Raw genomic sequence first — 26,100 nt, 5'->3', positions numbered from 1 at the left:
GCCATTTTAGTTAAAATGTAGACGGTTTTCATGTGAAACGAAAGTGGCCGCATTCGTGTTCAACCTTAATATTAAAATGTAAGTTGTATTTTATGATAATACATAAAATATATAAAGATTGAGGATGAACACGAATGCGGCCAAGTGACATTTTTCGGCATATTTTATAGATTTTTCATTTTGAGCTTGAATCGGGTCGTTTTTAATGACTAAATCAGTTTAAAACTTTCACATACAGTAATTGATTCAATTGAAATAGATACTTAAGTGTTTAAAAAAAGGTCAAAATCTTTCGTCAGATGAACCTGAAATTTGAGGCCAAAATCGGTCCTTACCGGACCTACTCCTTTGTCTTTGAATCAATCTTTTTTCCACAGAACATGCAAATTTTAGCGAAAATATTTGAATTCACAGACACTGTTATCTATCAGTGTCTTATACACTTTTCACTCCTCTTGAAAGGAGTAGGTCCGGTAAGACCCCTTTTTGGCCCCAAAATGTAACAGTTTTACAAAATTGTTAAAATGTAAATTTTTAGTTATTTATTGGACAGTTGAATGCTTCTGCTACATTAGTATGGGCTGTTTTTGACAAAACAATGCACATATATCGGTCTGTAGCACCATTAAGTCATGCTAAATTACTGAAATCTTCAAAATTCTATCATTTAGTTAAATTTTAGACGGTTTCCGTGTAAAATGAAAGTGGCCGCATTCGTGTTCATCCTTAATATTGAAATGTAAGTTGTATTTTATGATAAAACATAATATATATAAAGGTTGTGGATGAACACGGATGCGGCCACTTTCATTTTTGACAAAAAACATCTGAAAAGTGTTGTTTTTTGACAAATTTGAGAGATTTTTCACATTTGAACTTCAATTGGATCGTTTTTAATGAGTAAATCAGTTAAAATCTTTCACAAAAACTAATTGAATCAAGTGAAATAGACACTTAAGTGTTTCAAAAGTGGTCAAAATCTTTCGTCAGATGAAACTGAAATTTGAGGCCAAAATGAGTCCTTACCGGACCTACTCCTTTAAAAACTTTTTCCTAATTGTAAAGTGATTTAGTCATGTTAGTGGGCATCTTATAGTAACTATTAAGGAAGCCAAGTTAACACTTTTATATAAGAATAGGTCATAATAATACTGATGCCAAAACATTAATCAAAGTCCAAATGATACAAGTCACTACAAAATGATCCAAAAATGCAAATGTTTTGTTGTTGCTTGAATTATAAGGCTGAGCTGATTCATTTTTTAAGTTAAATGTTGAGTTGAGTTTAGTTGACAATGTGTTCTTTTGAGTTGTCGGTTATTTTTTGGGGAAAAAAATCCACTTGAAAAACTTTTACATCTAAGTACACTTAATTATAACAAACATTTTCTGTCAATGTTGCAATAAAGGAAGATCAGTTGATTAGATTTCAGATACCAAGCATGATATATGCTTAAAATTTGGAATAAAATGGAAAACGTGCCTTAATTTTTTTAATTTCAGAATGCAACATGTGCAAAGCACTAGTCTTTTTAAATTGTTGCATTTCACCATCTACATATACCAATTTTGAAATGAGTTGGCTTGCATATCATTATGAAAAAGTCTAAATAACATGTGCAAATTTAACATTAAAAATAAATTTGTAAATCTGTTTTATTATGTTTAAGTATTAATGGTCTTGCTTGTTTTGTTTTTGAATTATTTGAAACTGACAATATTTTTAATTAGAAATGAAATAGAAGTCTGAAATTCTGAATACATATATACATTTTGTAATTCAAATACTTGGCTTGCTTTTGTCAAATTGAAAATGCAAATGAATCTGACAAAAACAGAAATCATTAGTAATTACGTATTGATTTAAAAGAAAAAAAGAAAAAAAAAAGGAACATTTATTTAAAAATTCTGCACTGATAAACTTTAAATTTATTTTTCCTTTCCGTATATGTTATTGGATTGCATATATTTAAACAAGCTCCGAAAGTATGTTACACAATACAAGCTGTGAGTCTTTTGATAAAACGTTGGGAGAGAATTTAACATAAAAAGTAACAAAAATGGACAAATCTGTTGAATTTACATTTGTGACATATTCCTTCACAAAAGCATGATCTTTAATATCATTTATTATTTTCTTCAAATGTTGCTAGAGTTATATTTCAAAGACGCATGCATCAGGTGAAAATCAGAGAATCTTTCAAAAATTTTCAATTTCTTCATGCTATTTATTGATTTAGTTCATTTGAAGTGGAAATAATTTTTTTAATTTCATTAAAAAGTCAGGTGTAATTTGTAAGTACTCAGATCTTTTACAAATCTCATGAAATTTTCATGTTAAAAAAACTGTTTAATGTTTATTTTGTAAAGTTGAATCTTCATGTAATAACAATTTTGTTCATAAGTTTTATTGCCTTTGGATATGCAAGCTAATCACACATAAAAGATTCAGAAGGAGGGAAAATTTAAAATATCATTTTTTCGGTCATAATTTATCTTTTAATATGATGGATTTTTAGAAGGTATAATACAAACGAGTATAATAATGATGTAAAAAAATATATCAGTTTCTTAAATTTTTATAGTTCATTAGATATTCGAGATTATCATTAAAAATTCACATTGAAGACTTAGAACTCAGAGTGTCACAACGTTGAAGATTAATTTTACACAATGTATACTTACATTGAGCCAGATTATTGTGGCTATTATGATGTGGCAAATTATGGAAAGTGGCATTACACATCAAGAGAATATGGAAATCAATTGCGAAATAAAGGTAAGAAAATCGAAAATTTGTCTAAAATTTGTCAGAAAATGTTGATTTTTTTACAATTTTTCAAATTCCCATCTTTTATCTTTAGATTTTCCAGTATTGATGACTGCATCTGCTTTCAGATTTTTTTGCTTTTACAAAGAAAGGAATTGTTTGAAGTTGCCTCCATTTACTAGAGTTTTTGTTACAGAAGTGTCATATATCAATGTTTTAAAGACTATGTTTTTCACTGTTTTATGAAAGTTTTCTTTGATTGTAATTTGATGTAAGAAGAACAATGTAATTTGTACTTCTGTAATTTTTGCATTAAATGGATCAAATTTGAATATAAATTTAAAACATAAAAATTAATATGTAACTATAGCTTGACATGTAGAAAATAGAAATACTGAATTAAAAATGAATTACATATTAAATGAAATGAATTGAGTATTACATGAAACCCTGTTTATGAAAACCTTCAGTTTCATCACTACTGGTATATATATTGAAAATTCAAAAATATTAAAAGATACATTAAAGACAACAGCCCTTAAAGTATTCTTATAGAAAAAAGAGAAAATGTACTGTGGATATTTGATGTTATGGACTTGTGACAGTGTGCATACCTACCAGACTTATACAATTAATTCTTTGATAAAACTGAGGTTGGAAATAGGGAGAATATCAAAGAGACAACAACTCAACCAATGAGCAGATAACAGCTGAAGGCCACAAATGGGTCTTCAACACAATGAGAAAAACCTACCCCTGGAGGTGGGCTTCAGCTGGCATCTAAAAAAAGTGTGCTAGTTCAGTGAAAATGGATGTCATACTAAATTCAACTACACATTAATGCACTAAAATCAAATAAAAAGCTACAAGACTAACAAAGCCAGAGGCTTCTGATTTGGGACAGGCGTAAAAATGCAGCAGGGTTTAAAACATGTTTGGTGAGATCTCAACCATCCCCCTATACCTCTAGCCAAAGTAAAATAAAGAAACACACAGCAATACACACTTTAAAACTTGGTTGAAAAGAATTCTGAGTCTGATATAAGAAAAGGTAACAAAAGAAACAAAGCAAAATGACAATACCAGCTTGGATTATTTGTAATATCTTCAATTTTTCACTTATTTATACAACATTTGTATAAACTTCAAGATTATAAAAAAACGTTTTTTTTTCTAAAGTGAACATTGATTGGTTAAATATTTCTCAGTGTGTTTGAATTTGTTTGTTAGCTTTTTGGTCATGAATGTTTGTCTCTAATATTTAATTTACTGTGCATTTGTATTCTGATATCGCAGATCAAATTTATTCGTTCATTGTGTAATCATACGTTTTTTGATTGAGTTAAGTCTGCCAATTGATATTTTATTGTATGTTTTTCTATGTTGTGATGTTATGCTATTGTTTCAGAAAAAGGGAGAAGGTTTGGATCCATTTAAACGTTTAATCCCTCTGCAAATGTTTGCACCTGTCCTAAGTCAGGAATCTGATGTACAGTAGTTGTCGTTTGTTTATGTAATATATACGTGTTTCTCGTTTTGTTTATATAGATTAGACCGTTGGTTTTCCCGTTTGAATGGTTTTACACTAGTAATTTTGGGGCTCTTTATAGCTTGTTGTTCGGTGTGAGCCAAGGCTCCGTGTTGTAAGCCATACTTTAACTTATAATGGTTTACTTTTTAAATTGTTATTTGGATGGAGAGTTGTCTCATTGGCACTCACACCACATCTTCCTATATCTATTTATTGTTCAAAAATGACAAATGGATTAGACACAAGTTTTTCAACTTAGTAACGTCTTCTCCAAAAATTAGCAAAGGACTACTGCCATGAACTGGTTTTTTGAATAAATATGTTTATTTCTGATGTAAAGACCCTATCAGTGAATCAATGTTAATACCAACATATGCAATCCTTAATGTCATAATGACATGAAAACAGTATCTTAACTCTATTGAAAGGTTTTGTTAGCTTTTGAGGTGAATGCTGACATTTTTGTGCTTTTTAAAGAATATTGCCTAAAAGAATTTGGATTTGAAATTCCTAAACATATAAGATGTTTGCCTGTTGATTTATATTTCCGAATGATTTCCTTGCACTTGTGTTAAAGTTAGTAAATGTTTTGTGATATCAAAAATTCTGGTGTAATATTTTTCCAGTAATACAGAGATTTCTTTCGTTAAAATAATTATTTTATATACATGAGTAAATTGAACATTAAAGTTGAGATGTTTAAACACAAGAAGATGTTGACAATGAAACATTACCATCTAAAAATGGATAATTAACAATATTAACTCTTTTATCTTAAATTTTGGTGTTTAGTTTTACCGTTAGAGATATTGATATTTTGTCATAAATTATAATGCGTTACAAATCAGAAACCGGTCAGCAATAAGTAGTGCACAGATAGTCCATGGGAAAACCTATAACGGTCCCCCCTTTAAGTAGGGAAAATTTGGTTGATTATATAGGGAATCACTGGAGCATGACTGGAGTGCCCCCCCCTTTTTTTTAGGTCAGTCAGTGGGTCCCCCTTCTGAAAAGTGCTGGATCTGCCACTGAATTGACATTGTTCTTTTGTTTGTTATTAAAAAAGGATCTAAAACAGTTGAATTTATATAATATCATGTATATATTCACATTTTGACTTTTTCAATGCCCATTTAATCAGGTGTGTAAATTTTTTCCAAATAAGATTATGAGGCAAATTGGTATTACAAATCAAATATTTTATATAGGGAAGAAAATGAAAACTTTGAACAGATTCGCAAGCACCAATTTAGCATGCAATTTATTAAGTACTTCCAATGATTTTTTTAAGCTCCAAAAGTAATCAATTCCACAATTCCTTATTTGAACAATTTATTACCAGGTTTTTGATTGTACCAAGTGTACTAGTAAGTAAAATAGATAGTTCAGAAGGGGAACAAAGTCTTAAAGACGAAATAAATCTAAATTTGTAAGGAGTTCTGTGCAGCTTCAGAAACAGCAAGTCAGTACAAAGTTTGAACTTTCATTTTATATGGTTCTGCTTGTAAAAAGGTATCTAAAAGTTTATGTTTGTTACAGATGTTTTTTTCCGAAAATGGAGTCAGTTGGAATGTTTGTGAATTTGTGATTTCTGTTTTCAGACCTCAATATAAAATTTACGTCAAACAAAAATGATATAAATAGCAGCCTTATCAGCCGGGACGAAAACAAATTCCTTGACCAGTTCTTTTAGCTTGCGTTTTATACAAGAAATAGGTCTTTAACGGTTGTTGTTAGTAGTAAAATATTCTTTAAAATGTTGAATACCTATATTAACTCCGTGTTATCCCCAGGGCCTTTTAGCATCATGGTATTGTGATGCTATCTGAAGTGGTTTTTCTTAAACATTATGTTATGGATGTGATGCCATAATATTTAGAAACAGGATGGTGTTTCAATTTCCCCTGTTTACCAGGATGCTATATGAAATATCTGGGGACAACACTGCAACTATGTCATGCAATTTTGTAACTCATTACCAAATAAAAAAAATAATCTGCTAGTACGATTATAATAAAATTGTACTACAAAGTAGTCATGTCTGCTAACTGTTACCCTTGTATTCAGAGTTTCTTAAAGTTGTTGGTCCTACCTGTTTTGAACACTATCATTTAAGTTCCAAAGGTGTGACACAATTTAGATACTATATATACATTAAAAATGATATGTGATGATCAGGCAATTTTTTTTCAAGGACTTTCCCTAATCCATTTGTAATTTGGGAATCTCTTTAATTTAATTTAGTGAAAATAAATCTTTTATTTATTTTCAATGTATGAATATAAAATAACATGCAATATGGTATTAAATTCTGAAAAAGTTTGAATTTAAGACTTCTAGAAAAAAGATATTTTCAAATATTTCTACATAAAACAATGATTAATCTTCTAGTGTGTCACGAAAGCAGGCAATAATATTTCTAATCAGCTGTTTTTACTTGCTTGGAACATTAATCTAGTACTTAAAACAAATAAAAAAATAAATACATTGGTTCAAAAAAAGTTATTTGCATATGCAAATTAGGATGTAGTTGATAATTTATTGCATGTTTTTCAAATTTTAGGTTGGAGAAAAAGTAATGTTAAGTTTAAGGTGACATAAAGTTCTAGAAAATCATAAAGGAATGTCATAGAGTGACATGAAATCTACATGGTTTGAAATGAAGTGATATAGACACTTTGTAGGGATCACCTGATTTTTTATTAAAACGTCAAATTCTCCATGAGCAATGGATGAGAACTGGTTCAAATGAAAAAGACCAATGAATTAAAACTACATGATATGACAACTTAGAATATTTGTTATGCAGGAGTAATGGATCCAGCAATACAATATTTAATGTAAAATATCACTTTTTCTTAGAAAATTTTGATATAAATTGTGAAACCAATTGATGCTCCACTAGCTTCAGAGCTGTAGGTCCTTATGCTATGAGCTATGGTTCCACTGAGCTAGCATACCCCATACCATCTATATTTAAAATTAGATACAAAGTCCATAAGAACAGCATCATAAGAACTGTCTGAAATGGTTAATAGACATATTTGTAGGTTTGACTTTGGGCAGATGTTTTGTTTTGTTTTGTTTTGCAATGGTATACCTTAGTACATGTATTACTGTTGCAATTATTAGGGGTCTTAACATATAAAAGACTTACCCAAGGGGTATCAAATCTTTCGCATGCATTCCGACCTATAGAAATAAGAAGATGTGGTATGAGTACCAATGAGACAACTCTCCATTCAAGTCACAATGTGTAAAAAGTAAACAATTTTATAGGTCAAAGAACTTCCTTCAACACAGAACCTAGCTTGGCGCACACTGAACAGAAAGCTCTTAAGGGCCCCAAAGTGTAAAATAATTCAAACAGGAAAACCAATGATCAAATCTATATAGAGGAATGTCCTTTCAACAACTGGGATTTCTCTTAAAGTGGCACTTTTTTTCTTCTTTTTTTAGCTCACCTATCCAGAAGGGACAAGTGAGCTTATGCCATCACTTGGCGTCCGTCGTCTGTCGTCGTCCGTCGTCGTCGTAAACTATTTCAAGAATCTTCTCCTCTGAAACTACTGGGCAAAATACTTTCAAACTTTAACTGAATGTTCCTTAGGGTATCTTATTTTTAAATTGTATCCGAAGTTTTGATCTATCAACAAACATGGTCGCCATTGCTAAAAATAGAACATAGGGGTCAAATGCAGTTTTTGGCTTATAACTCAAAAACCAACGCATTTAGAGCAAATCTGACAAGGGGTAATATTGTTCATCAGGTCAAGATCTATCTGCCTGAAAATTTTCAGATGAATCAGACAACCCGTTGTTGGGTTGCTGCCCCTGAATTGGTAATTTTAAGGAAATTTTGCTGTTTTTGGTTATTATTTTGAATATTATTATAGATAGAGAAAAACTGTAAACAGGAATAATGTTCAGCAAAGTAAGATTTACAAATAAGTCAACATGACGGAAATGGTCAGTTGACCCCTTTAGGAGTTATTGCCCTTTATAGTCAATTTTTAACCATTTTTCGTAAATCTTAGTAATCTTTTACAAAAATCTTCTCCTCTGAAACTACTGGGCCAAATACTTCCAAACTTTAACTGAATGTTCCTTAGGGTATCTTATTTTTAAATTGTATCCGAAGTTAAGATCTATCAACAAACATGGTCGCCATTGCTAAAAATAGAACATAGGGGTCAAATGCAGTTTTTGGCTTATAACTCAAAAACCAAAGCATTTAGAGCAAATCTGACGTGAGTCACATTGTTTATCAGGTCAAGATCTATCTGCCTTGAAATTTTCAGATGAATCAGACAACCTGTTGTTGGGTTGCTGCCCCTGAATTGGTAATTTTAAGGAAATTTTGCTGTTTTTATACGACCGCAAATTTTGAAAAAATTTTCGTCGTATATTGCTATCACGTTGGCGTCGTCGTCGTCGTCGTCCGAATACTTTTAGTTTTCGCACTCTAACTTTAGTAAAAGTGAATAGAAATCTATGAAATTTTAACACAAGGTTTATGACCATAAAAGGAAGGTTGGTATTGATTTTGGGAGTTTTGGTCTCAACATTTTAGGAATTAGGGGCCAAAAAGGGCCAAAATAAGCATTTTCTTGGTTTTCACACTATAACTTTAGTTTAAGTTAATAGAAATCTATGAAATTTTGACACAAGGTTGATGACCACAAAAAGAAAGGTTGGGATTGATTTTGGGAGTTTTGGTTTCAACAGTTTAGGAATAAGGGGCCAAAAAAGGGCCCAAATAAGCATTATTCTGGGTTTTCGCACAATAACTTTAGTTTAAGTAAATAGAAATCAATGAAATTTAAACATAATGTTTATGACCACAAAAGGAAGATTGGTATTGATTTTGGGAGTTTAGGTCCCAACAGTTTAGGAATTAGGGTCCAAAAAGGAACCCAAATATGCATTTTTCTTGGTTTTCGCACCATAACGTTAGTATAAGTAAATAGAAATCTATGAAATTTAAACACAAGGTTAATGACCATAAAAGGAAAGTTGGTATTGATTTTGGGAGTTTTGGTTCAACAGTTTAGGAAAAAGGGGCCCAAAGGGTCCAAAATTAAACTTTGTTTGATTTCATCAAAATTGAATAATTGGGGTTCTTTGATATGCCGAATCTAACTGGTGTATGTAGATTCTTAACTTTTGGTCCCGTTTTCAAATTGGTCTACATTAAGGTCCAAAGGGTCCAAAATTAAACTTAGTTTGAGTTTAACAAAAATTGAATCCTTGGGGTTCTTTGATATGCTGAATCTAAAAATGAACTTAGATTTTTTATTATTGGCCCAGTTTTCAAGTTGGCCCAAATCGGGGTCCAAAATTAAACTTTTTTGATTTCATCAAAAATTGAATAAATGGGGTTCTTTGATATGCCAAATCTAACTGTGTATGTAGATTCTTCATTTTTGGTCCCGTTTTCAAATTGGCCTACATTAAGGTCCAAAGAGTCCAAAATTAAACTAAGTTTGATTTTAACAAAAATTAAATTCTTGGGCCTCTTTGATATGCTGAATCTAAACATGTACTTAGATTTTTGATTATGGGCTCAATTTTCAAGTTGGTCCAAATCAGGATCTAAAATTATTATATTAAGTATTGTGGAATAGCAAGTCTTTTCAATTGCACAGTATTGTGCAATGGCAAGAAATATCTAATTTCCCAATATTGTGAAATAGCAATTTTTTTTTTAATTAGAGTTATCTTTCTTTGTCCAAAATAGTAAGCAAGTGATATCTTATTGCAAGATTTTTTTTTTAATTGGAGTTATCTTTCTTTGTCCAGAATCAACTTAAATCTTTGTTATATACAATATACAATGTATATTCACTTTTTACTACCAACTGATAAATTTAAATAATCTTTACCATTCAGTGATAACAAGCAGTTTTTTACATCTTAATATTTTATGATGTATTTAAATGAGTAGTTATTGTTGCAAACTCCATTAGAATATTTTAATTGAGATTAGTTTTGGAATAAGGGAAAGGGGGATGTGATTAAAAAATTGGGTTCAATTTTTCTCATTTGAAATTTCATAAATAAAAAGAAAATTTCTTCAAACATTTTTTTGAGAGGATTAATATTGAACAGCATAGTGAATTGCTCTAAGAGAAAACAAAAATTTTAAGTTCATTAGAACATTCATTCTGTGTCAGAAACCTATGCTGTGTCAACTATTTAATCACAATCCAAATTTAGAGCTGAATCCAGCTTGAATGTTGTGTCCATACTTGCCCCAACCTTTCAGGGTTCAACCTCTGCGGTCGTATAAAGCTACGCCCTGCGAAGCATCTGGTTGTTTATTATCTTGAATATAATTATAGATAGAAATAAACTGTAAACAGCAATAATGTTCAGCAAAGTAAGATCTTCAATTAAGTCAATTTGACCAAAATTGTCAATTGACCCCTTAAGGACTTATTGCCCTTTAAAGACTTTTTTCACAATTTGTTCATCATTGTTATGAAAAGAGGAATGTCCAAGCGGTGGATTCTTTTCATAAACAAATATCAAAAATAGAATTATAACGTTCAGCTACAAATATTTGAGATAACGGAGAAAGTTGTAGAAAATGATGATTTAATTAACACATATAAAATTATGATCACAAATCGGTATAAAATGTCACAGTTCCTGAATACTTAATAGTAATCTGAATAAAGTCCGTAAATATATGCTATGCTATGGAACAGTTCTTCTGACGGAAAAGTTAAGAGTATGTCCAAGGATTGCTCATTTGAATATATACGAATAATAACAAGCCAGACCGATGTATTAAATCACTGGAGCTCTATATTCTATAAACCACTTCAATACAGCATACTATAAAATCCTTTCTTTTCGTGCCCTTACTTCACCACACCCCGTGTCTAACGTCTCCAAAACAAAAGTACTCATCAACGTCATCAGCTTGCAAAACCCGGGAAACTGTACAACGTTGTTAAGAAATAATGTTCACAACACTGCCCTCCTTTTTAAAACAATTTCGTCCTCGAAATAAATAACAGTTCATCAGACCACGTATGTATAATAATCGTAATACTACAAACAACAAACTCCATGTCTCCTAATTCTATTGGCTGACTGTTTAGAATCAAGAATTTTGAATTTCTTAGTACATGCTTTCAAACGTTTTACATTAGCACAACACAATTCCTTACTAAATATATTGCCAGATGTCAGTTCTTTGTCTCTCATCTCTGGTTTGTTTATACATTTCCTCAAACGATTTTCAACAGTCACCAGGTCTATTAATTTTATTTTAGGGCATGTCCGTCTAACATGTCCTCTCTCTTTGCATTTTGAACACTTTATTTTCTTCACAGAAGTCCTCACTTTCTTAATGGACGAAACACAATGCAAATCCGTGGTTTCACACGTTCTTTTACAAAAGTCACTATTTAAATTTTCATGTTGTTTTGAATTCCCTGTATCTTTACGAAAAGTCTCTTTACAAAGTTCCTGCCAATACATTTCCTCTATAATCTCGCCAATGTTGACAGGTTGCTTAATCATTACATTCAACGCTACGCTGGAATCAGTATATCCCGATAAAGCATATTCTGTAGTGAGCTTTACCAACAAATTATTGTCTATTCCAGGAAACGATTTCCTTACCATAATCTCAACTCTACAAACATATTCCTGAATAGATTCATCTTCCGATTTTGACACATTTCTCAGTCTAAGTCGGCACATCCCGGGTGTTTCATTATCCCCAAATCGCCATTTCATAGAAGAATACAGTTTCTCAATATTAGTACGAATATCAATAGGCAAGTGTGCTGAGTATTCTAACGCTTGGTTCCTCAATGCAATTAAAAAATAACAAACCTTGTCATAATTGTCCCAGCAATTACGTTCTGCATAAATTGAAAACTGCATCCAAAATCCCTCAAATGAACCTGTTCCATCAAATTGAAGAGAATATGAATCTGTCATTGTTTTTATATCAATTTCCTCCTCTTTTTGAAAAAATCGGTTGTCTTTTGCTTCAGTAAAATCCACACTTCATACTGCACACGGTAACTTTCTATACAGTATTCAAATACTTCAATCCAACGTTATTCTTATCTTATTTAAAAACACAATTTACTTGTCACAAAACGTAGGTAAGTTCGCTGCCACCAGTGTTATGAAAAGAGGAATGTCCGAGCGGTGGATTCTTTTCATAAACAAATATCAAAAATAGAATTATAACGTTCAGCTACAAATATTTGAGATAACGGAGAAAGTTGTAGAAAATGATGATTTAATTAACACATATAAAATTATGATCACAAATCGGTATAAAATGTCACAGTTCCTGAATACTTAATAGTAATCTGAATAAAGTCCGTAAATATATGCTATGCTATGGAACAGTTCTTCTGACAGAAAAGTTAAGAGTATGTCCAAGGATTGCTCATTTGAATATATACGAATAATAACAAGCCAGACCGATGTATTAAATCACTGGAGCTCTATATTCTATAAACCACTTCAATACAGCATACTATAAAATCCTTTCTTTTCGTGCCCTTACTTCACCACACCCCGTGTCTAACGTCTCCAAAACAAAAGTACTCATCAACGTCATCAGCTTGCAAAACCCGGGAAACTGTACAACGTTGTTAAGAAATAATGTTCACAACAATCATGTTGACTTACTTTAAAAAATCTTCTCCTTTGAAACTGCTGTATCAATTTCAGCCAAACTTTGGCTAAATGAGTTTCAGAGTATCTAGTATAAATTTTATATTTTATTTCCTTGTATGTCAAGAAACATAGCTACTATGGCTAAAATAGAACATAGGAGAAAATGATTATTTTTTTTTGGCTTTTGAAGAAAATAGGACGATCCAAAAAACATTTAAATAAATTGAAAAGCCAAAATAATCATTGATGAGAGATTTAACCAAAAGAATTAAGGTGAGCGATTCAGGCTCTTGAGAGCCTCTTGTTTCATTCAAACTCTGTTGGTTTTTCAATGACAATCATACTACATCTTGTAATTTTTATATTGGGACTAACTTAACTTTATTTTTATTTTTTCCAGAACCTCCATTCTACGAAGGTGAGATGACGACAAACCAACCTAAGAATACATCAGAATGGCAGTTACATAGAGTTTTACAGAGAGCTAATCTATTACAGTATTATGATACGTTTATTAGTCAAGGTACTTTGAAGTTTCATTTTATATGGTAAAGGAAGGCACACTATTTCTATTAATTTATAAAGGAAGAGATATGATAATAAGCAAATTTTCCTAAACATACATGTAATAGTTGTTCTCTTATTCTCAGAAACGTTGGTTTTCCCGTTTGAATGGTTTTACACTAGTAATTTTGGGGCCCTTTATAGCTTGTTGTTTTCGGTGTGAGCCAAGGCTCTGTGTTGAAGGCCGTACTTTAACCTATAATGGTTTACTTTTTAAATTGTTACTTGGATGGAGAGTTGTCTCATTGGCACTCACACCACATCTTCCTATATCTATTGAGGAAGGATTCTAAATTTGATTGATTTCACGTTATCTAAACCTTTTTTAGTTGAACAGTATACATGTTTTTAAGAGTCACTTCCTGTTTGACATTAATTTCATTTGAGCCATGATAAAAAAAATTATCAGAACCAAAGTCTAACAGCATGTTCAGGTGAACTTTGCATATTTCATGCAAAATTCTTTCAAAATTCTATAAATTAAAGTCTGGTCAATTTCCAGTAGCAAATATTTGATTGTGAGTAGGATGAAATATGGTCATGGGTTTTTATTCGCTCCAGAATTGAGGGTTTGGAAATTTAAAAAAACCGACAATTTGGGTAAGAGGCGAAATTCTACGTTTTTAGAAAGTTGGTCCTCAATGCTCTTCAAATTCACACTTTTTTTTGACTTTTTGCCATTTTCTTATTCAAGCATCACTGATGAGTTGTTTGTAGACGAAAAGCGCGTCTGGCACACATTTAAAATTTCAATCCTGGTATCTTAATACATAGAGAATGGCACACTTTTAACATGGAACATCTTGTTCAAGTACATATTCGGATACATTGTAAACTTGTAAAATAAATAAAAAATGAATTGATTATGTAACATTGTATGACATGTACGTCATGGATTGTAAATTCTGATTGTGAGCATACACTATTACTATTTCGGTTAATACTGATTACCATAATTACAAAAACTTGTTTCTAAATTTAACATGTTATTTTTTTAGCTTTGCCAAACCTATCACATCAAAATTTTTGCAATATTTAATCATCACTTAAATATTTGAAATTACAGTTTTACTAGTATATTTTTATGTCCAAGCGGAATGTTAAGTTTGCCTCAACCAGATGTAAGAAACTTATACACATTGCTTATTACCACAAAACACAGATCAAATTTGAATTTTGATGGCATCACTTTTACCTTTCTAGAGTTATGCCCCTTAATCAGTGTTCTCCCCAGGATTTTTGGATAGGGCTGTGGTAAGTGCGTAATTTTCAACAATTCTCAGTAACTTTGTCGCGGTTTGTTTGTAATTGATTTGTTATGTGTTTTTCTTATATCATGCTATTGATGTTTTGACTTGTAATGATGTCCTCATCATGCTCACGGAAGTTACCCCTTTGTGTGTTAATTTGACATTGTAATATTTGCTGACTAAATTTGACAGGTGGAGATGATGTACAACAGTTATGTGAGGCTGGAGAGGAGGAGTTTCTGGAGATTATGGCTTTGGTAGGGATGGCCAGTAAACCTTTACATGTCCGGAGATTACAGAAAGCTCTACAAGAATGGGTAGCTAACCCTGGTAAGTTCAAAGTTCATATCTCAAACTGTTTAAGAGATCAAGGGTTCTCAACCAGTTGTTTCTTATTAAATACTGTTGGTTCATTGGTGGGGAACTATTTTTGAAGGATTCTTTAGGTAAAGGTTTAGCACAAATTAAATTGATCAACAAAATACAAATATAATATAAGATCATACAGTATGCATTCTGTACATTAGTATATGTGAAAATATATATCTTTGCTTAATCCAGAAAATGTAGTATAAAATGTACTCTCTAAAATAGATGAATTTTGTCAGTATATATTTAAAATTTGTATTTGTATTTGAAAGCAAAAGTGGTCATGGAAAGATGATCCATTGTCCACCATGTACAGTTTGATGTAACAAAACATTCATAGTTTATACCACATAGATCTGATACAGCTTATGTCTTGTTTAATGGTAAAGAGAAAATGTAATGAGGAAATTACACTTGGAATTGAAATATACTGTGGATTCAAAATATTTGTTGGATACCAATTTTCGTGGATTTCGTGGGTACAGAGCAACCACAAATTTAAATGTTCAACAAATCACATTTTTTTAAAAAGAATATACACAAACTTTGCCAAAACCCTCAAATTAAATGTCCAGGAATTTTACTGTATCCACGAAAAGTTGGTACCCAAGAAAATAAATAAATATACAGTAAACAATAAAATCGGAAGTAGTTTTATAAATATAAATAATTCTGCATCAAATACATTGAAACTGTATCAATTTTTCAGCTGCTTTCCAGGGCCAGATACAAATGCCAATGATTGGAACACCCCCAGGAGCAACAGGCAACCAGTCTTCTCAGCTTGGTCAAACTGTACCTAAAATGAATCTTAATGGTGGTCAAGTCAACAGGGACCAGGCTAATCCATATCAGATGCATTCTTCTACATCACCAGTAATGAATGCTAGATCCTGGAGCCCTAGTCCTCTCATACAACCCACTACCAGTCCAGGACCAGCAAATATGGTTGGGGGAAACCAGTCAGAAATCAAAGAAGTGAGTCAATTTTCTTATAGCTCAGTAAATACTAATGGGCTCAAATTGATATTGAAGAAAAAGATGAATCTACTTGTTAGTGAAAGGTTTTCATAGAAACATATATTTAATTGAACTTACAAAAATTAAGATGCTTATGAATATGGATTTTAAGTGTTGGATTGATTGATTGATTGGTTGATTGGTTGCTGAATGTCAAGTGGCAATAAACGGTTGGACAACTGGTACACATTTCTTAAGAGTTATCAGTTATATCATACTAGAAAGTACTATAAAATGTCAATGCTTTTATGAATTTTCTTTTAAGTTGATGTCCTTTCCTCCATAATGACACCTTTTACGTTTCTTCCTCTATTATTTTATACCTGTTTGTTGAAATGTTTTGCCTTCTTACGTCTATATCAGACTATCAGATTTGTAGTTAACAATGAAATATCCTATATGGATTATGATTATGTGGAATGGTATCATTTGATGAAAAAGTTATCCATGGTGGTTAATTCATTTGTATTTAAGAGGGGGAAGGAGGGGTCCTGGTCCCAAAATCTCGGGCTTAAAAACGCAAAATCCTGAGGACCTGAATCTAAATAAATTTAAATGCTGAAATTCGGAAAAAGAATTCCTGGATCCTGATAGGGTCAATCCTGAAATCCTGAGCTTAAAAACTTTTGATCCCGGAGTCCTGATAAAGGTTCTTATTTAAAATATTTAAAGTGGACTTTTATAAGACTTTATTAAGTGAGAAGTCCAGAAAAAATATATAGTATAGATGTTTTTTTTTTAAAGTTTTAATTCTAATTGTAAAACTTTTTTTTGATGAAGCACTTTTATTTGTTAAATATCATGAATTCTTTGTATTTCAAGCTTTTATTGGAAGAAAAAAATCTTCATTTTTATTGCACGCAGCTTTTTTTAAGATGGTTATTTGCCACGTGCATGTGTTCTGGTTAACAGGTCATAAATATTAAAAATCTTTAAGACACAAAAAAAATAATTCAGTAGATTCTAAAAATTGTATTAATAATAGATAATTTATCTAGTTATAATACATTATTTCAGAGCTATATGCACTTATTTGAACAAAGAAAACAATTCTTCTTTGATTTTCAAAGTTTCCAATAAAAGTGAGAAAATCGTAAAAAAAATCATTCACTGACCACATTTAGAATGGAATCAATTTAACAAAGGACCATAAAATGTAAAAACGGAAACTACATAATCTAAATATAGCTCTATTGTTTAAAGGAGCTAGTGAATTCTCTATAAGCTGAACACATTTTGTACATGTTTAAATTTATATCTTTAATTTGAGCATGTATTAATATCTTAATTGTCATCGAAACTTAGGTGTGTAGCATACTAGTCCATGGCTATTAAATTACACAATTCTTTTATATACATTATACCCATACAATTTGTTGCAGGATTTCACATATGACTTTTTCTAAAACAATCATTTCTAAAAAATACAAATCATACAAATATATTTATAAAAATTGTTGAAAGTAACTGCAGATGTATTAAATGGTACAACTTTATTCAAATTAGACAAGAAATCTCATTTGGAAAAAAATTATTTAAGTGTGATTTTACATAAAATATATAGCAGAATTTATTGAGTGATAAATCATTTTTGACCTCTGACTGTATGTTGTACATAAGTAATAATATTGCATGACTGAAATGAATTTTTAAAATCTGTTAAACTTAATATATTTAATACATATTTCTAAAATACAGAGAGATTTTATTGAAATCGAAGCAAATATACAATGGGAAAATTCTAGCTTGTAAAGTTTTACATATTTGGTCATCAAGAATTATTGTGGATGGGGTTTTTTTCAACCAATAAATCTGTTAGATGATCTCGTTATTATAGTTTATGCCAATTAAAATGTCTTCAGATATAGTGAATAAATTATAGAATTTTGCCATAAAAAATGTGTTTTCCAGAATTATTGGCTTCATTTATTTCCCTGAAAATGCTTATCTGTAATAGTGAAATCTGATAAGACAAAAAATACCTCCTTAACAAAAGATTCTTCAACGAATTTGTTAACAGATAAAAATTATATCTCAAAAACTAAATTTAGACTTACATTTTTTAATCTTGATGTCTTATTATCTAAAAATTAAAAATTCATCTAAAGTTGATGTATAATATAACATCTCAAATATTCCTTTTATATGAGTTATCAAGATATTAACTCAAAAAACAAAACTCATCAAGTCAAGTTGTTGTAATAACAGAAGATAATCTCTGTGATAAATATCAGGTTTGTAATGATACAGTCTTTTTTGCCTATTGGAACTTCTTCAAAGTAACTTGATAACAATTGTGTTTAGTAAATTGTTATTCCAACCGACCTTTCATGCCTGTAATTTTGTAAGGTATGGTTTAATTGTTGTATATTTGTGAAAGAATAAAACTATCCATATTTCTAAATTTGAGAAAAAAACATTTTATATTTTTTATTCTTAGTATATCCCACTCTGTGCGTTAGTCTGTTTGTTCATTCATTTGTAGTTTGTCAGTTCATCTGTTCCGTCTCAGTGTTAAAATTTGGTCAAGGTAGTTTTGATGAATTTGAAGTCAATAAAATTGAGAATGGAAATGGGGAATGTGTCAAAGAGACAACAACCCGACCAAAATAAAAAACAACAGCAGAAGGAATCTACTTGAAACACAGTAAACATGTTCCCTATAGCCATGATATGATATTTATAATTTCAATGCCATATTAGAGTTTTGACCACAATTTTCACGGTCAGCTGAACAAAAAGATGACAGTGCCAGTGGGGCATCTGTTTACTATGAACACATTCTTATGTTATTTATAAGTTAAAGTTACACAATATTGACTGCTGTACCCCTATTGTTGACATTTTTACTCTTTGAGTATGTTTGTTTTGTTCATACATCGTTGACAATGTAATGGAATTTGATGCGACTGTCATACAAGTGAGAGGTTTAGCTAGCTATAAAACCAGGTTCAATCCACCATTTTCTACATTAGAAAATGCCTGTACCAAGTCAGGAATATGACAGTTGTTATCCATTCGTTTGATGTGTTTGGACTTTTGATTTTGCCTTTTGAATTTGGATTTTCCTTTTTGAATTTTCCTCGGAGTTCGGTATTTTTGTGTTTTTACTTTTTTCCAGCACTGCTGACAAGAATTTTTTTTCCAGCTGTGCTAATAATGCATGAAATCAATTCTAATATATGGACTTAGCTTTTTAATGTTACCATTTAATTAGTCTTGTGTCAATAACTTTGTCAAACTTTCATGGACTGCTACAAAACTTGGACAGATTAGTGTTGCAAGTTTTGTATTAACATGAGAAGGGTCATTTGATATTATCCATGTAGAGAGTCCCTTTATATATGTATTAAAAGTTCTGTATTTTATTTTGCAGGAACAGAATCATACCCAATCCCCTAATCTTACCCCATTGCTGATAGACAGTCACTTTATATCATGAGGTTATAAAAGTTCTGTATTTTATTTTGCAGGAAATTAATCATTCCCAATCCCCTATTCCTACCCCAGTGCTGGTAGAGAGTCAGATCAACGCTATAGCAGAAGCAGCAACAAATATTGCTAAGGCTATACCTTACTTTGAGGCCAAACCTCTCAATATGAAGAAACAAATCAACAAAGACATAATGGTAGGTATTCTATGTGAAGTGTCAGAACCATCTCAAATTGGGTTACCTCAACTCGTATTAGTATATTGGTGATAAGGAGTCAACCTGCCGAAAATCAGTACAAAAAATGAACTTAATTGCTATGACAGTAAAGTTTTCTTGTCTAAATGAGAATGTCTTTGTTCTTTCTTACACTAATAGTAACTCTTATCTCCCTTGCAAACATTTAGGATAAAAACTGGCTGCCACAAAAGAGTTCAAAAGTGGAGCTTAAAAGTGGCTTTTATTAAAACACACAAAATCTAATCAATGCAAACATTTATCAAAATTACTGCATTTAGACACAGAGTAAGAGCCTTGAATGGAGAGAAGGACCACTTCTAGGTTTTAGATTTAGCTTAATAAAAACACCACCACAATAAATACAACTCGGATATGCAAACCATATTTTTGTACAATATTTAAGGTTCAATATTATCCCATTATTATGATTTCTTGAAACAGGCTCTACAACAACAGCCAGATGATTCTCCTAATAGATTGGATGAGATGAGAAAATATGCAGCAATCTATGGCAGATTTGATTCCAAGAGGAAAAATATTAAACCTATGTCAATGCATGAGGTAATTGTTGTTGGTTTTATGTGTCATATTACTGTCGAGATGAATTGTTCATGAAAAAAAATCAATTGCACCTATCCCTATGTGCATATGCATGTCCGAAGTCAAGAATTTCCTCAGTGTTTTTCTTTAATTATTTCTTTTATGTGATTAGTTGATTCACATTGTAATGTAATGCTATATTGCTTGAATTTGATGATATCTGAATTTCTTATACATTATGTTATGGATGTGATGCTATAAATTCTAAAAACAAGATGGTATTTCAAAATTCCTTGATGCTCTTTTAAATAACAGGTTAGGTATTGCTGCAAGTTTTCTTCAGGTACTAAATCTATATTCGAATAACAATTTTGAAAAATTCTTGTAAAAATTACAGATTTCAAATGGTCAGACAGAAAGAGAAAAGTAATAGTAATAGTATCTTCCTGCTGAAATGTTTGATTTTTTGTCTCAATTAAATCTGAATTTAAATGTGCACTTGAAAATAAATAATTAACAAACTGAAATGTTTTTTACTTTATTAAAAAATTATATTGTTAACTTTATTTTGTAATGCTAATTTGTTTAAATTTAAGAGCTTAGTTTTAAATAATTAATTTCGTTTTTGTGAATTAAAAATAATAAACAGTGGGGACACTAACAGTCAAATATGTATGTTCTACTGTAATTTCAGAAATTATTGCGATGTTTAAATTATTGCACTGGTTTTTTTATTGGGAAAAATGCAACAGGGTTATAATGGCAATTATTTAAACTTGCATTTTTTTTTATATGAATTAAAACAAGATTTTTCTCAAAATTGCAACTTTTAAAATCCTATTTTAGTCCAAAACTGACAAAATTGTAACAATAAATGCATGCAATAATTTCTGAATTTACAGTATTTCTTTTGACAAGATTTCCATTATTTAACTTACTAAAAGTACACCACTTGATTATAAGAGAGGGAAAAGATGTTCATTAATTAACTAACTTAAGTTCAACAAGGACAAGATTTTAATAATTCTCAATGAAGTACATATTAGTAATGCACCATTAGGTATTCAACAAAGAAAAACTCTTCCCTTGACAATCTGTGGACAGATTGTACTGTAACATCTGGTTTTACTGTAGTTTTTTGACAGTCTGTTAGTTGGTGTTTGATACAACACATGTTTAATACACTTGCTGATTCAGAATAAAAAATAAGTTTATGTATCATCTTTACCTAAAAAAAATAAGATTTTAAAAATATCAAATAGATTCTGAGAATTAAGATAATTGATTTAGATATAAATTTTCCTCTTTCAAACATGGTTTACTTTTACAAACTGTGACTTGGATGGTAAGTTGTTTCAACGACACTTGTACTACATCTTCTAATATTTAAGACAATTATTCTTTGTAAGATTATTTTTCTATATCATTCTTAAAATTTATTCAATGAGCAAAAGAATAGCAGTACCAGTATTCCTGTTACTACATTATACTCCATTTAATAAAACATCTACAGGACACTTGCATGCCTTACTGGCTCTATTATTATAACAGAAATTAGAAGCTGACATGCATTTTTTAAATATTCTATTTTGACCCACATGATAAATGAGTAGGAACCTTTGGATAGCTGTTAGATATGAATTGAATAGACTTGATATAGGATTATTCTTTATTGCAATTTTGTATTTTACTTATAAACAAATAACTACATTGTAGTGATTGGTTTTTAAAAATTTCAACATATAGATGAATTTTAATATCCTATGACTGATTTCAGATTTCAGTAAATGAAGCAGCAGCACAGCTATGTTTACATATGCCAACCCTGTTAACAAGACGAGAAGATTTATTCCCCTTGGCCAGACAGGTGGTTAAAGATAGTGGATACCAATACTCAAAAGGACATTCTAGGTTAATATCTTCAACAACTTCAGCACGGTAAAATGTATATAGATATAGAAGGATGTGGTGTGAGTGCCAATGAGACAACTCTTCATCCAAATAAAAATTTAAAAAAAAGTTCAACCATTATAGGTCAATGTACGGCCAATTTTGCTAAATTTGATGCAAATTCTATCTTTGATGAAAAAGAAGGCATTTCCTGTATTGATACTTGACATAAAATAAATGTAAACTTTGTTGAACCCAAAGCAAAAATAAAAAGCACTTTTATATCTATATGAGATCACCAATCCATCCTTTCTCGCCTTCAACATCATCAGAAATATACAAAACCAGCTATTGCTATATCTTAAATATTAGTAATAATTACTTGAATCTTATTACTGGTACTTATTCCATGGACCATCAAAATGTGATCAAGAAAAAAATTAATTGACTATTTATAAAAAAATATTATTTGAAAATAAATGTATGAAGAAATTCAGGTAAAATGTTCTGTAAACTGATTTGAGAAGCTTTTATTTTAAGTAGTAATATTTACTCTATTTTTGTGTACCTATTTTAGTTTTATTCTGTTATTTACTCTATTTTTGTGTACCTATTTTAGTATTATTCTGTAACATATTTGTCTTATCAACAGGTCTGGTGAAACAGTTTTACCTTCAGCAAAGAGATCACGCTTGGATCCAACTTTCTTAAAAATGTTAGAAACTTATCCTGGAATGTATGTTCCATTTGAGTTCGAAAGGTCACAAGTGATGAATGTAAGTTTTTATCAAACCTAGAAGTTATTTTCCTATATAATGGTCTAATGATTTATATGTAAAACTACTATTCTTGTCAATTTATTAACTAGATCACATTTTGACAAAATTTATACCGTAAATCTTCTCTGACCATATGAGGGCTTAAAGCCAGTCAAGGTTGTTAAAACTTCCTTCATCATCATAAATTGTATGCTTCATATTGAAGACAACAAATTGTCTCTCTCAGATTTCTAAAAAAAGATTCAGAAAGATATGCTTACAGATGATCTATTAAGACTCTGTGATTGGCTTTTAACTTTTAAAGGACTCTATAGTTAATACAAGTAATGAAGACAATTTGTACAAAAGCCAGAACTGACGATTGATTCCTTATATTGTTTTGCTTGTTACCATCCAGTATTGGGTTGTGAATAAATTTTGTTCTTGGCATTTTGTTACCTGTTTGATGTTAACAATTGATCTTTTAATTCAGAGATGTTTTGACTATTGTTGACCATCATCTTTCAACAGAATGTATTTAATGAGATCTCTTTAAAATATGAAAAATAAATGTTACAGATATAAATTTCAAACTCATTAGGAAATTTGTATCTTTGTCTAAAGTTAGTACATTGTATTTTAACTGATTGACTTAGGATAGGATATTAAAATAGCCAATTGTTATAATTTAGGATAGAATGTCAGCTGTGATAAAAGAAATAGGTTCACTGAATCAGACTCAAGATGAATTTAAAAAGCAGATACAGGCAGCCCAGGAAAGAGGTGATATAGACACGGCTAAACCTCTTCAGGATCAGTATGATCAGAATGTCACTAAACTGGAAAAACTACTGTCTGAGCAGGCAGAAATGAAGAAAATAAATAAGTAAGTCAATACATGTATTCTAAAACCTGGAGCATAGTCTTAGCTTAGCCATTTTGTTTCTGCTTGAAAGCTTGAGTTTTCCATTGTGAGTTGTAATCCCTATACAGGTAATAAATAAGCAATAATAGTACATGTTTTATAAGTCCCTATAAGCATATGTGTTGTTAACTCTTGAAGTATGCTTTTATGATAAAAGTGCAGTTTATGAACCATCATTTATGCAGCTTTTCAATTGTTTAATCTTCTTGGTTTTTTTTTAAAAGTGGTTCTTGGCTCATCTTCAATTGATATTGGAAATATTTCTAAGCAAGGAGAGAAATGACCGCCTTTACCACCACTTTGAATTCACTAATTGATTTTAGTAGACTACCTGGAGAGAACCATAGTCCATAGTCATCAGCAGAAAAACTGACAATCCTTGTCAATTAAGATTGAAGTAAAACACACCTGCTCTTGTGGGATTGAAACTCACAACCTCAGTGATCACAGGCTAGTGAGATAAAACGTCAGTTTGTCATAAAACAATTGAGGACTTATAATTCAATCTAGACTGATTGTTGTTACCAAACGCAATAATAGGAAATGAGTTTGCACATCTGACATAAAGAAAGTGTATACTTGGAAAATCTACAGACAAATTGACAGCATTAGCATAAGGGTCACTTCACTGGATAACACCAGCCTTTCTAGCACTTCTGTGCTTTGATTTTGAAATCATGTAAAAGTGCTGTAAGAAATAATTTGTTGTAATAATTTATTTAATGATGTGTGGTGTGATTCATGTCCATAGATTTATGAGTTTAACCAAGATTTTTATGCCTGCTAAAACATGTTTTTTTCTACCTATTTTTCAGATTTTCCAGGATGCCCAAACTTGGTTTTGATGATGATGATATTAGTAAGTCAATTGATAACATTAAAGATCATTAAATACTGCAATGAATATATTGTTGTTTATTCTGCATTAAATGTTGATGTTTTTGGTAATAAAACTACTAAGATGTTTATAGAATTCTACTTATTGTCTGAATAATAAGTTCAATAATTCCAATAGGTTGTAGTATTTCCTTATACATGTAACCTGCTGAAACTTAATAACCATGCCAGTTTTATTAGGAGATTGAGTTGTTTTCACACAAGTTTGTGAATATGTACTTTCTCAGTGTGATGAGACAATGTAAGTTTATATTGGCTATAGAATGATAAAACTTTTGTAGTTTCCACAATTGTATGATTTCAAATTCTTTATTTCCTAGTCACAGGGCCCTTTCAAGCATTACATAATTTAACACGATCATTCACCATTCACACTTTCATACTAATCTTTCAATCTCCTCTCGCTCTGATTATAATTATTAGATACAGTACATTAGAACATACTTTAGATTCTATATGACAAAAAACATGATAAATATAATATTATTTTGATTTTTTAGGCTCAGATTTACAAAGTGGTGGATCTTCCCCATCTAACTCTGCGGATGGAGATGATTTTGCTGCACATTTACGTGCACAGTTCGACCCAAATGCAAAGACAAAGTTATTGAATGACACATTGTTTGATGAGGGACTTAGAATTGCACAGCAATACGGAATGGCAGATTTTGCCAAAGAATTGAAAGGGCTTCAAGTACCAGGAGAAGAGGATGAGGAACCATCTAATATTCCAACATTCAACAATAATAATGGACAATCTCAAAATTCTATAGTAAAAAATCCAGCCAATGAAAGTCCACAAAATAATCATGTGACTAGTGACACTTGTGAAGATGGAAAGACAAATGAACTTCCTGTAAATGGAGATTCCTGAAAAAAATTCTCAGATTTTGTTAAGTGTTCATATTGTTTTGTAATAAGTCATATTTTAACTGATCATGTCACATTGATCTCCTTAACATAAGATGTTTTCATCTTTCATAAGCCATTTTACCTCAATTCACAATTATCATTTTGTTGATTTTGGTAACACAGATTGATAGTAAGGAAAATTGTAAATTGATAATGAGAATTTTTACGTTAAGTTTGTTGCTAATTTATTATAACTAAGGTATGATGTAAAAATTGAGTACTTTTCATATTTATGTGAAATATTATAACTTGAGTGCTATTTATATATTGTTGAAAATGAGATTTATGACTTTTCTGTTGATGATAATTAGGTTAATGACTACAGATACTTTATATCTGATTTTC

The 26,100-nt window shown here is 30.7% G+C and overlaps 1 protein-coding gene across 6 annotated transcripts in view; it reads left to right on the top strand.

Moving 5' to 3' along the window:
• Positions 1–26,100, top strand: part of LOC134708507 (NGFI-A-binding protein 1-like) — a 56,696-nt gene extending 30,596 nt beyond the window's left edge. For 4 of the 6 annotated variants that reach the window (XM_063569117.1, XM_063569115.1, XM_063569114.1 and 1 more), the window contains exons 2-11: positions 13,360–13,482; positions 14,966–15,103; positions 15,852–16,120; positions 19,636–19,791; positions 20,275–20,394; positions 22,151–22,284; positions 22,916–23,039; positions 23,714–23,907; positions 24,762–24,805; positions 25,344–26,099. In XM_063569117.1, coding sequence (XP_063425187.1) covers positions 13,383–13,482; positions 14,966–15,103; positions 15,852–16,120; positions 19,636–19,791; positions 20,275–20,394; positions 22,151–22,284; positions 22,916–23,039; positions 23,714–23,907; positions 24,762–24,805; positions 25,344–25,717 — 1,653 coding nt within the window. In that variant the 5' untranslated portion in view covers positions 13,360–13,382 and the 3' untranslated portion in view covers positions 25,718–26,099. Of the gene's footprint in view, positions 1–13,359; positions 13,483–14,965; positions 15,104–15,851; positions 16,121–19,635; positions 19,792–20,274; positions 20,395–22,150; positions 22,285–22,915; positions 23,040–23,713; positions 23,908–24,761; positions 24,806–25,343 lie in introns of all 6 variants that reach the window. The other 2 variants (XM_063569112.1, XM_063569113.1) reach the window with 2 other exon arrangements.

Source organism: Mytilus trossulus, chromosome 2, assembly GCF_036588685.1.
Source record: "Mytilus trossulus isolate FHL-02 chromosome 2, PNRI_Mtr1.1.1.hap1, whole genome shotgun sequence".
Taxonomy (NCBI): Eukaryota; Metazoa; Mollusca; class Bivalvia; order Mytilida; family Mytilidae; genus Mytilus; species Mytilus trossulus.
The sequence above is the reverse complement of the archived record's forward strand: the minus strand, read 5'-3'. Positions and strand labels throughout refer to the sequence as shown.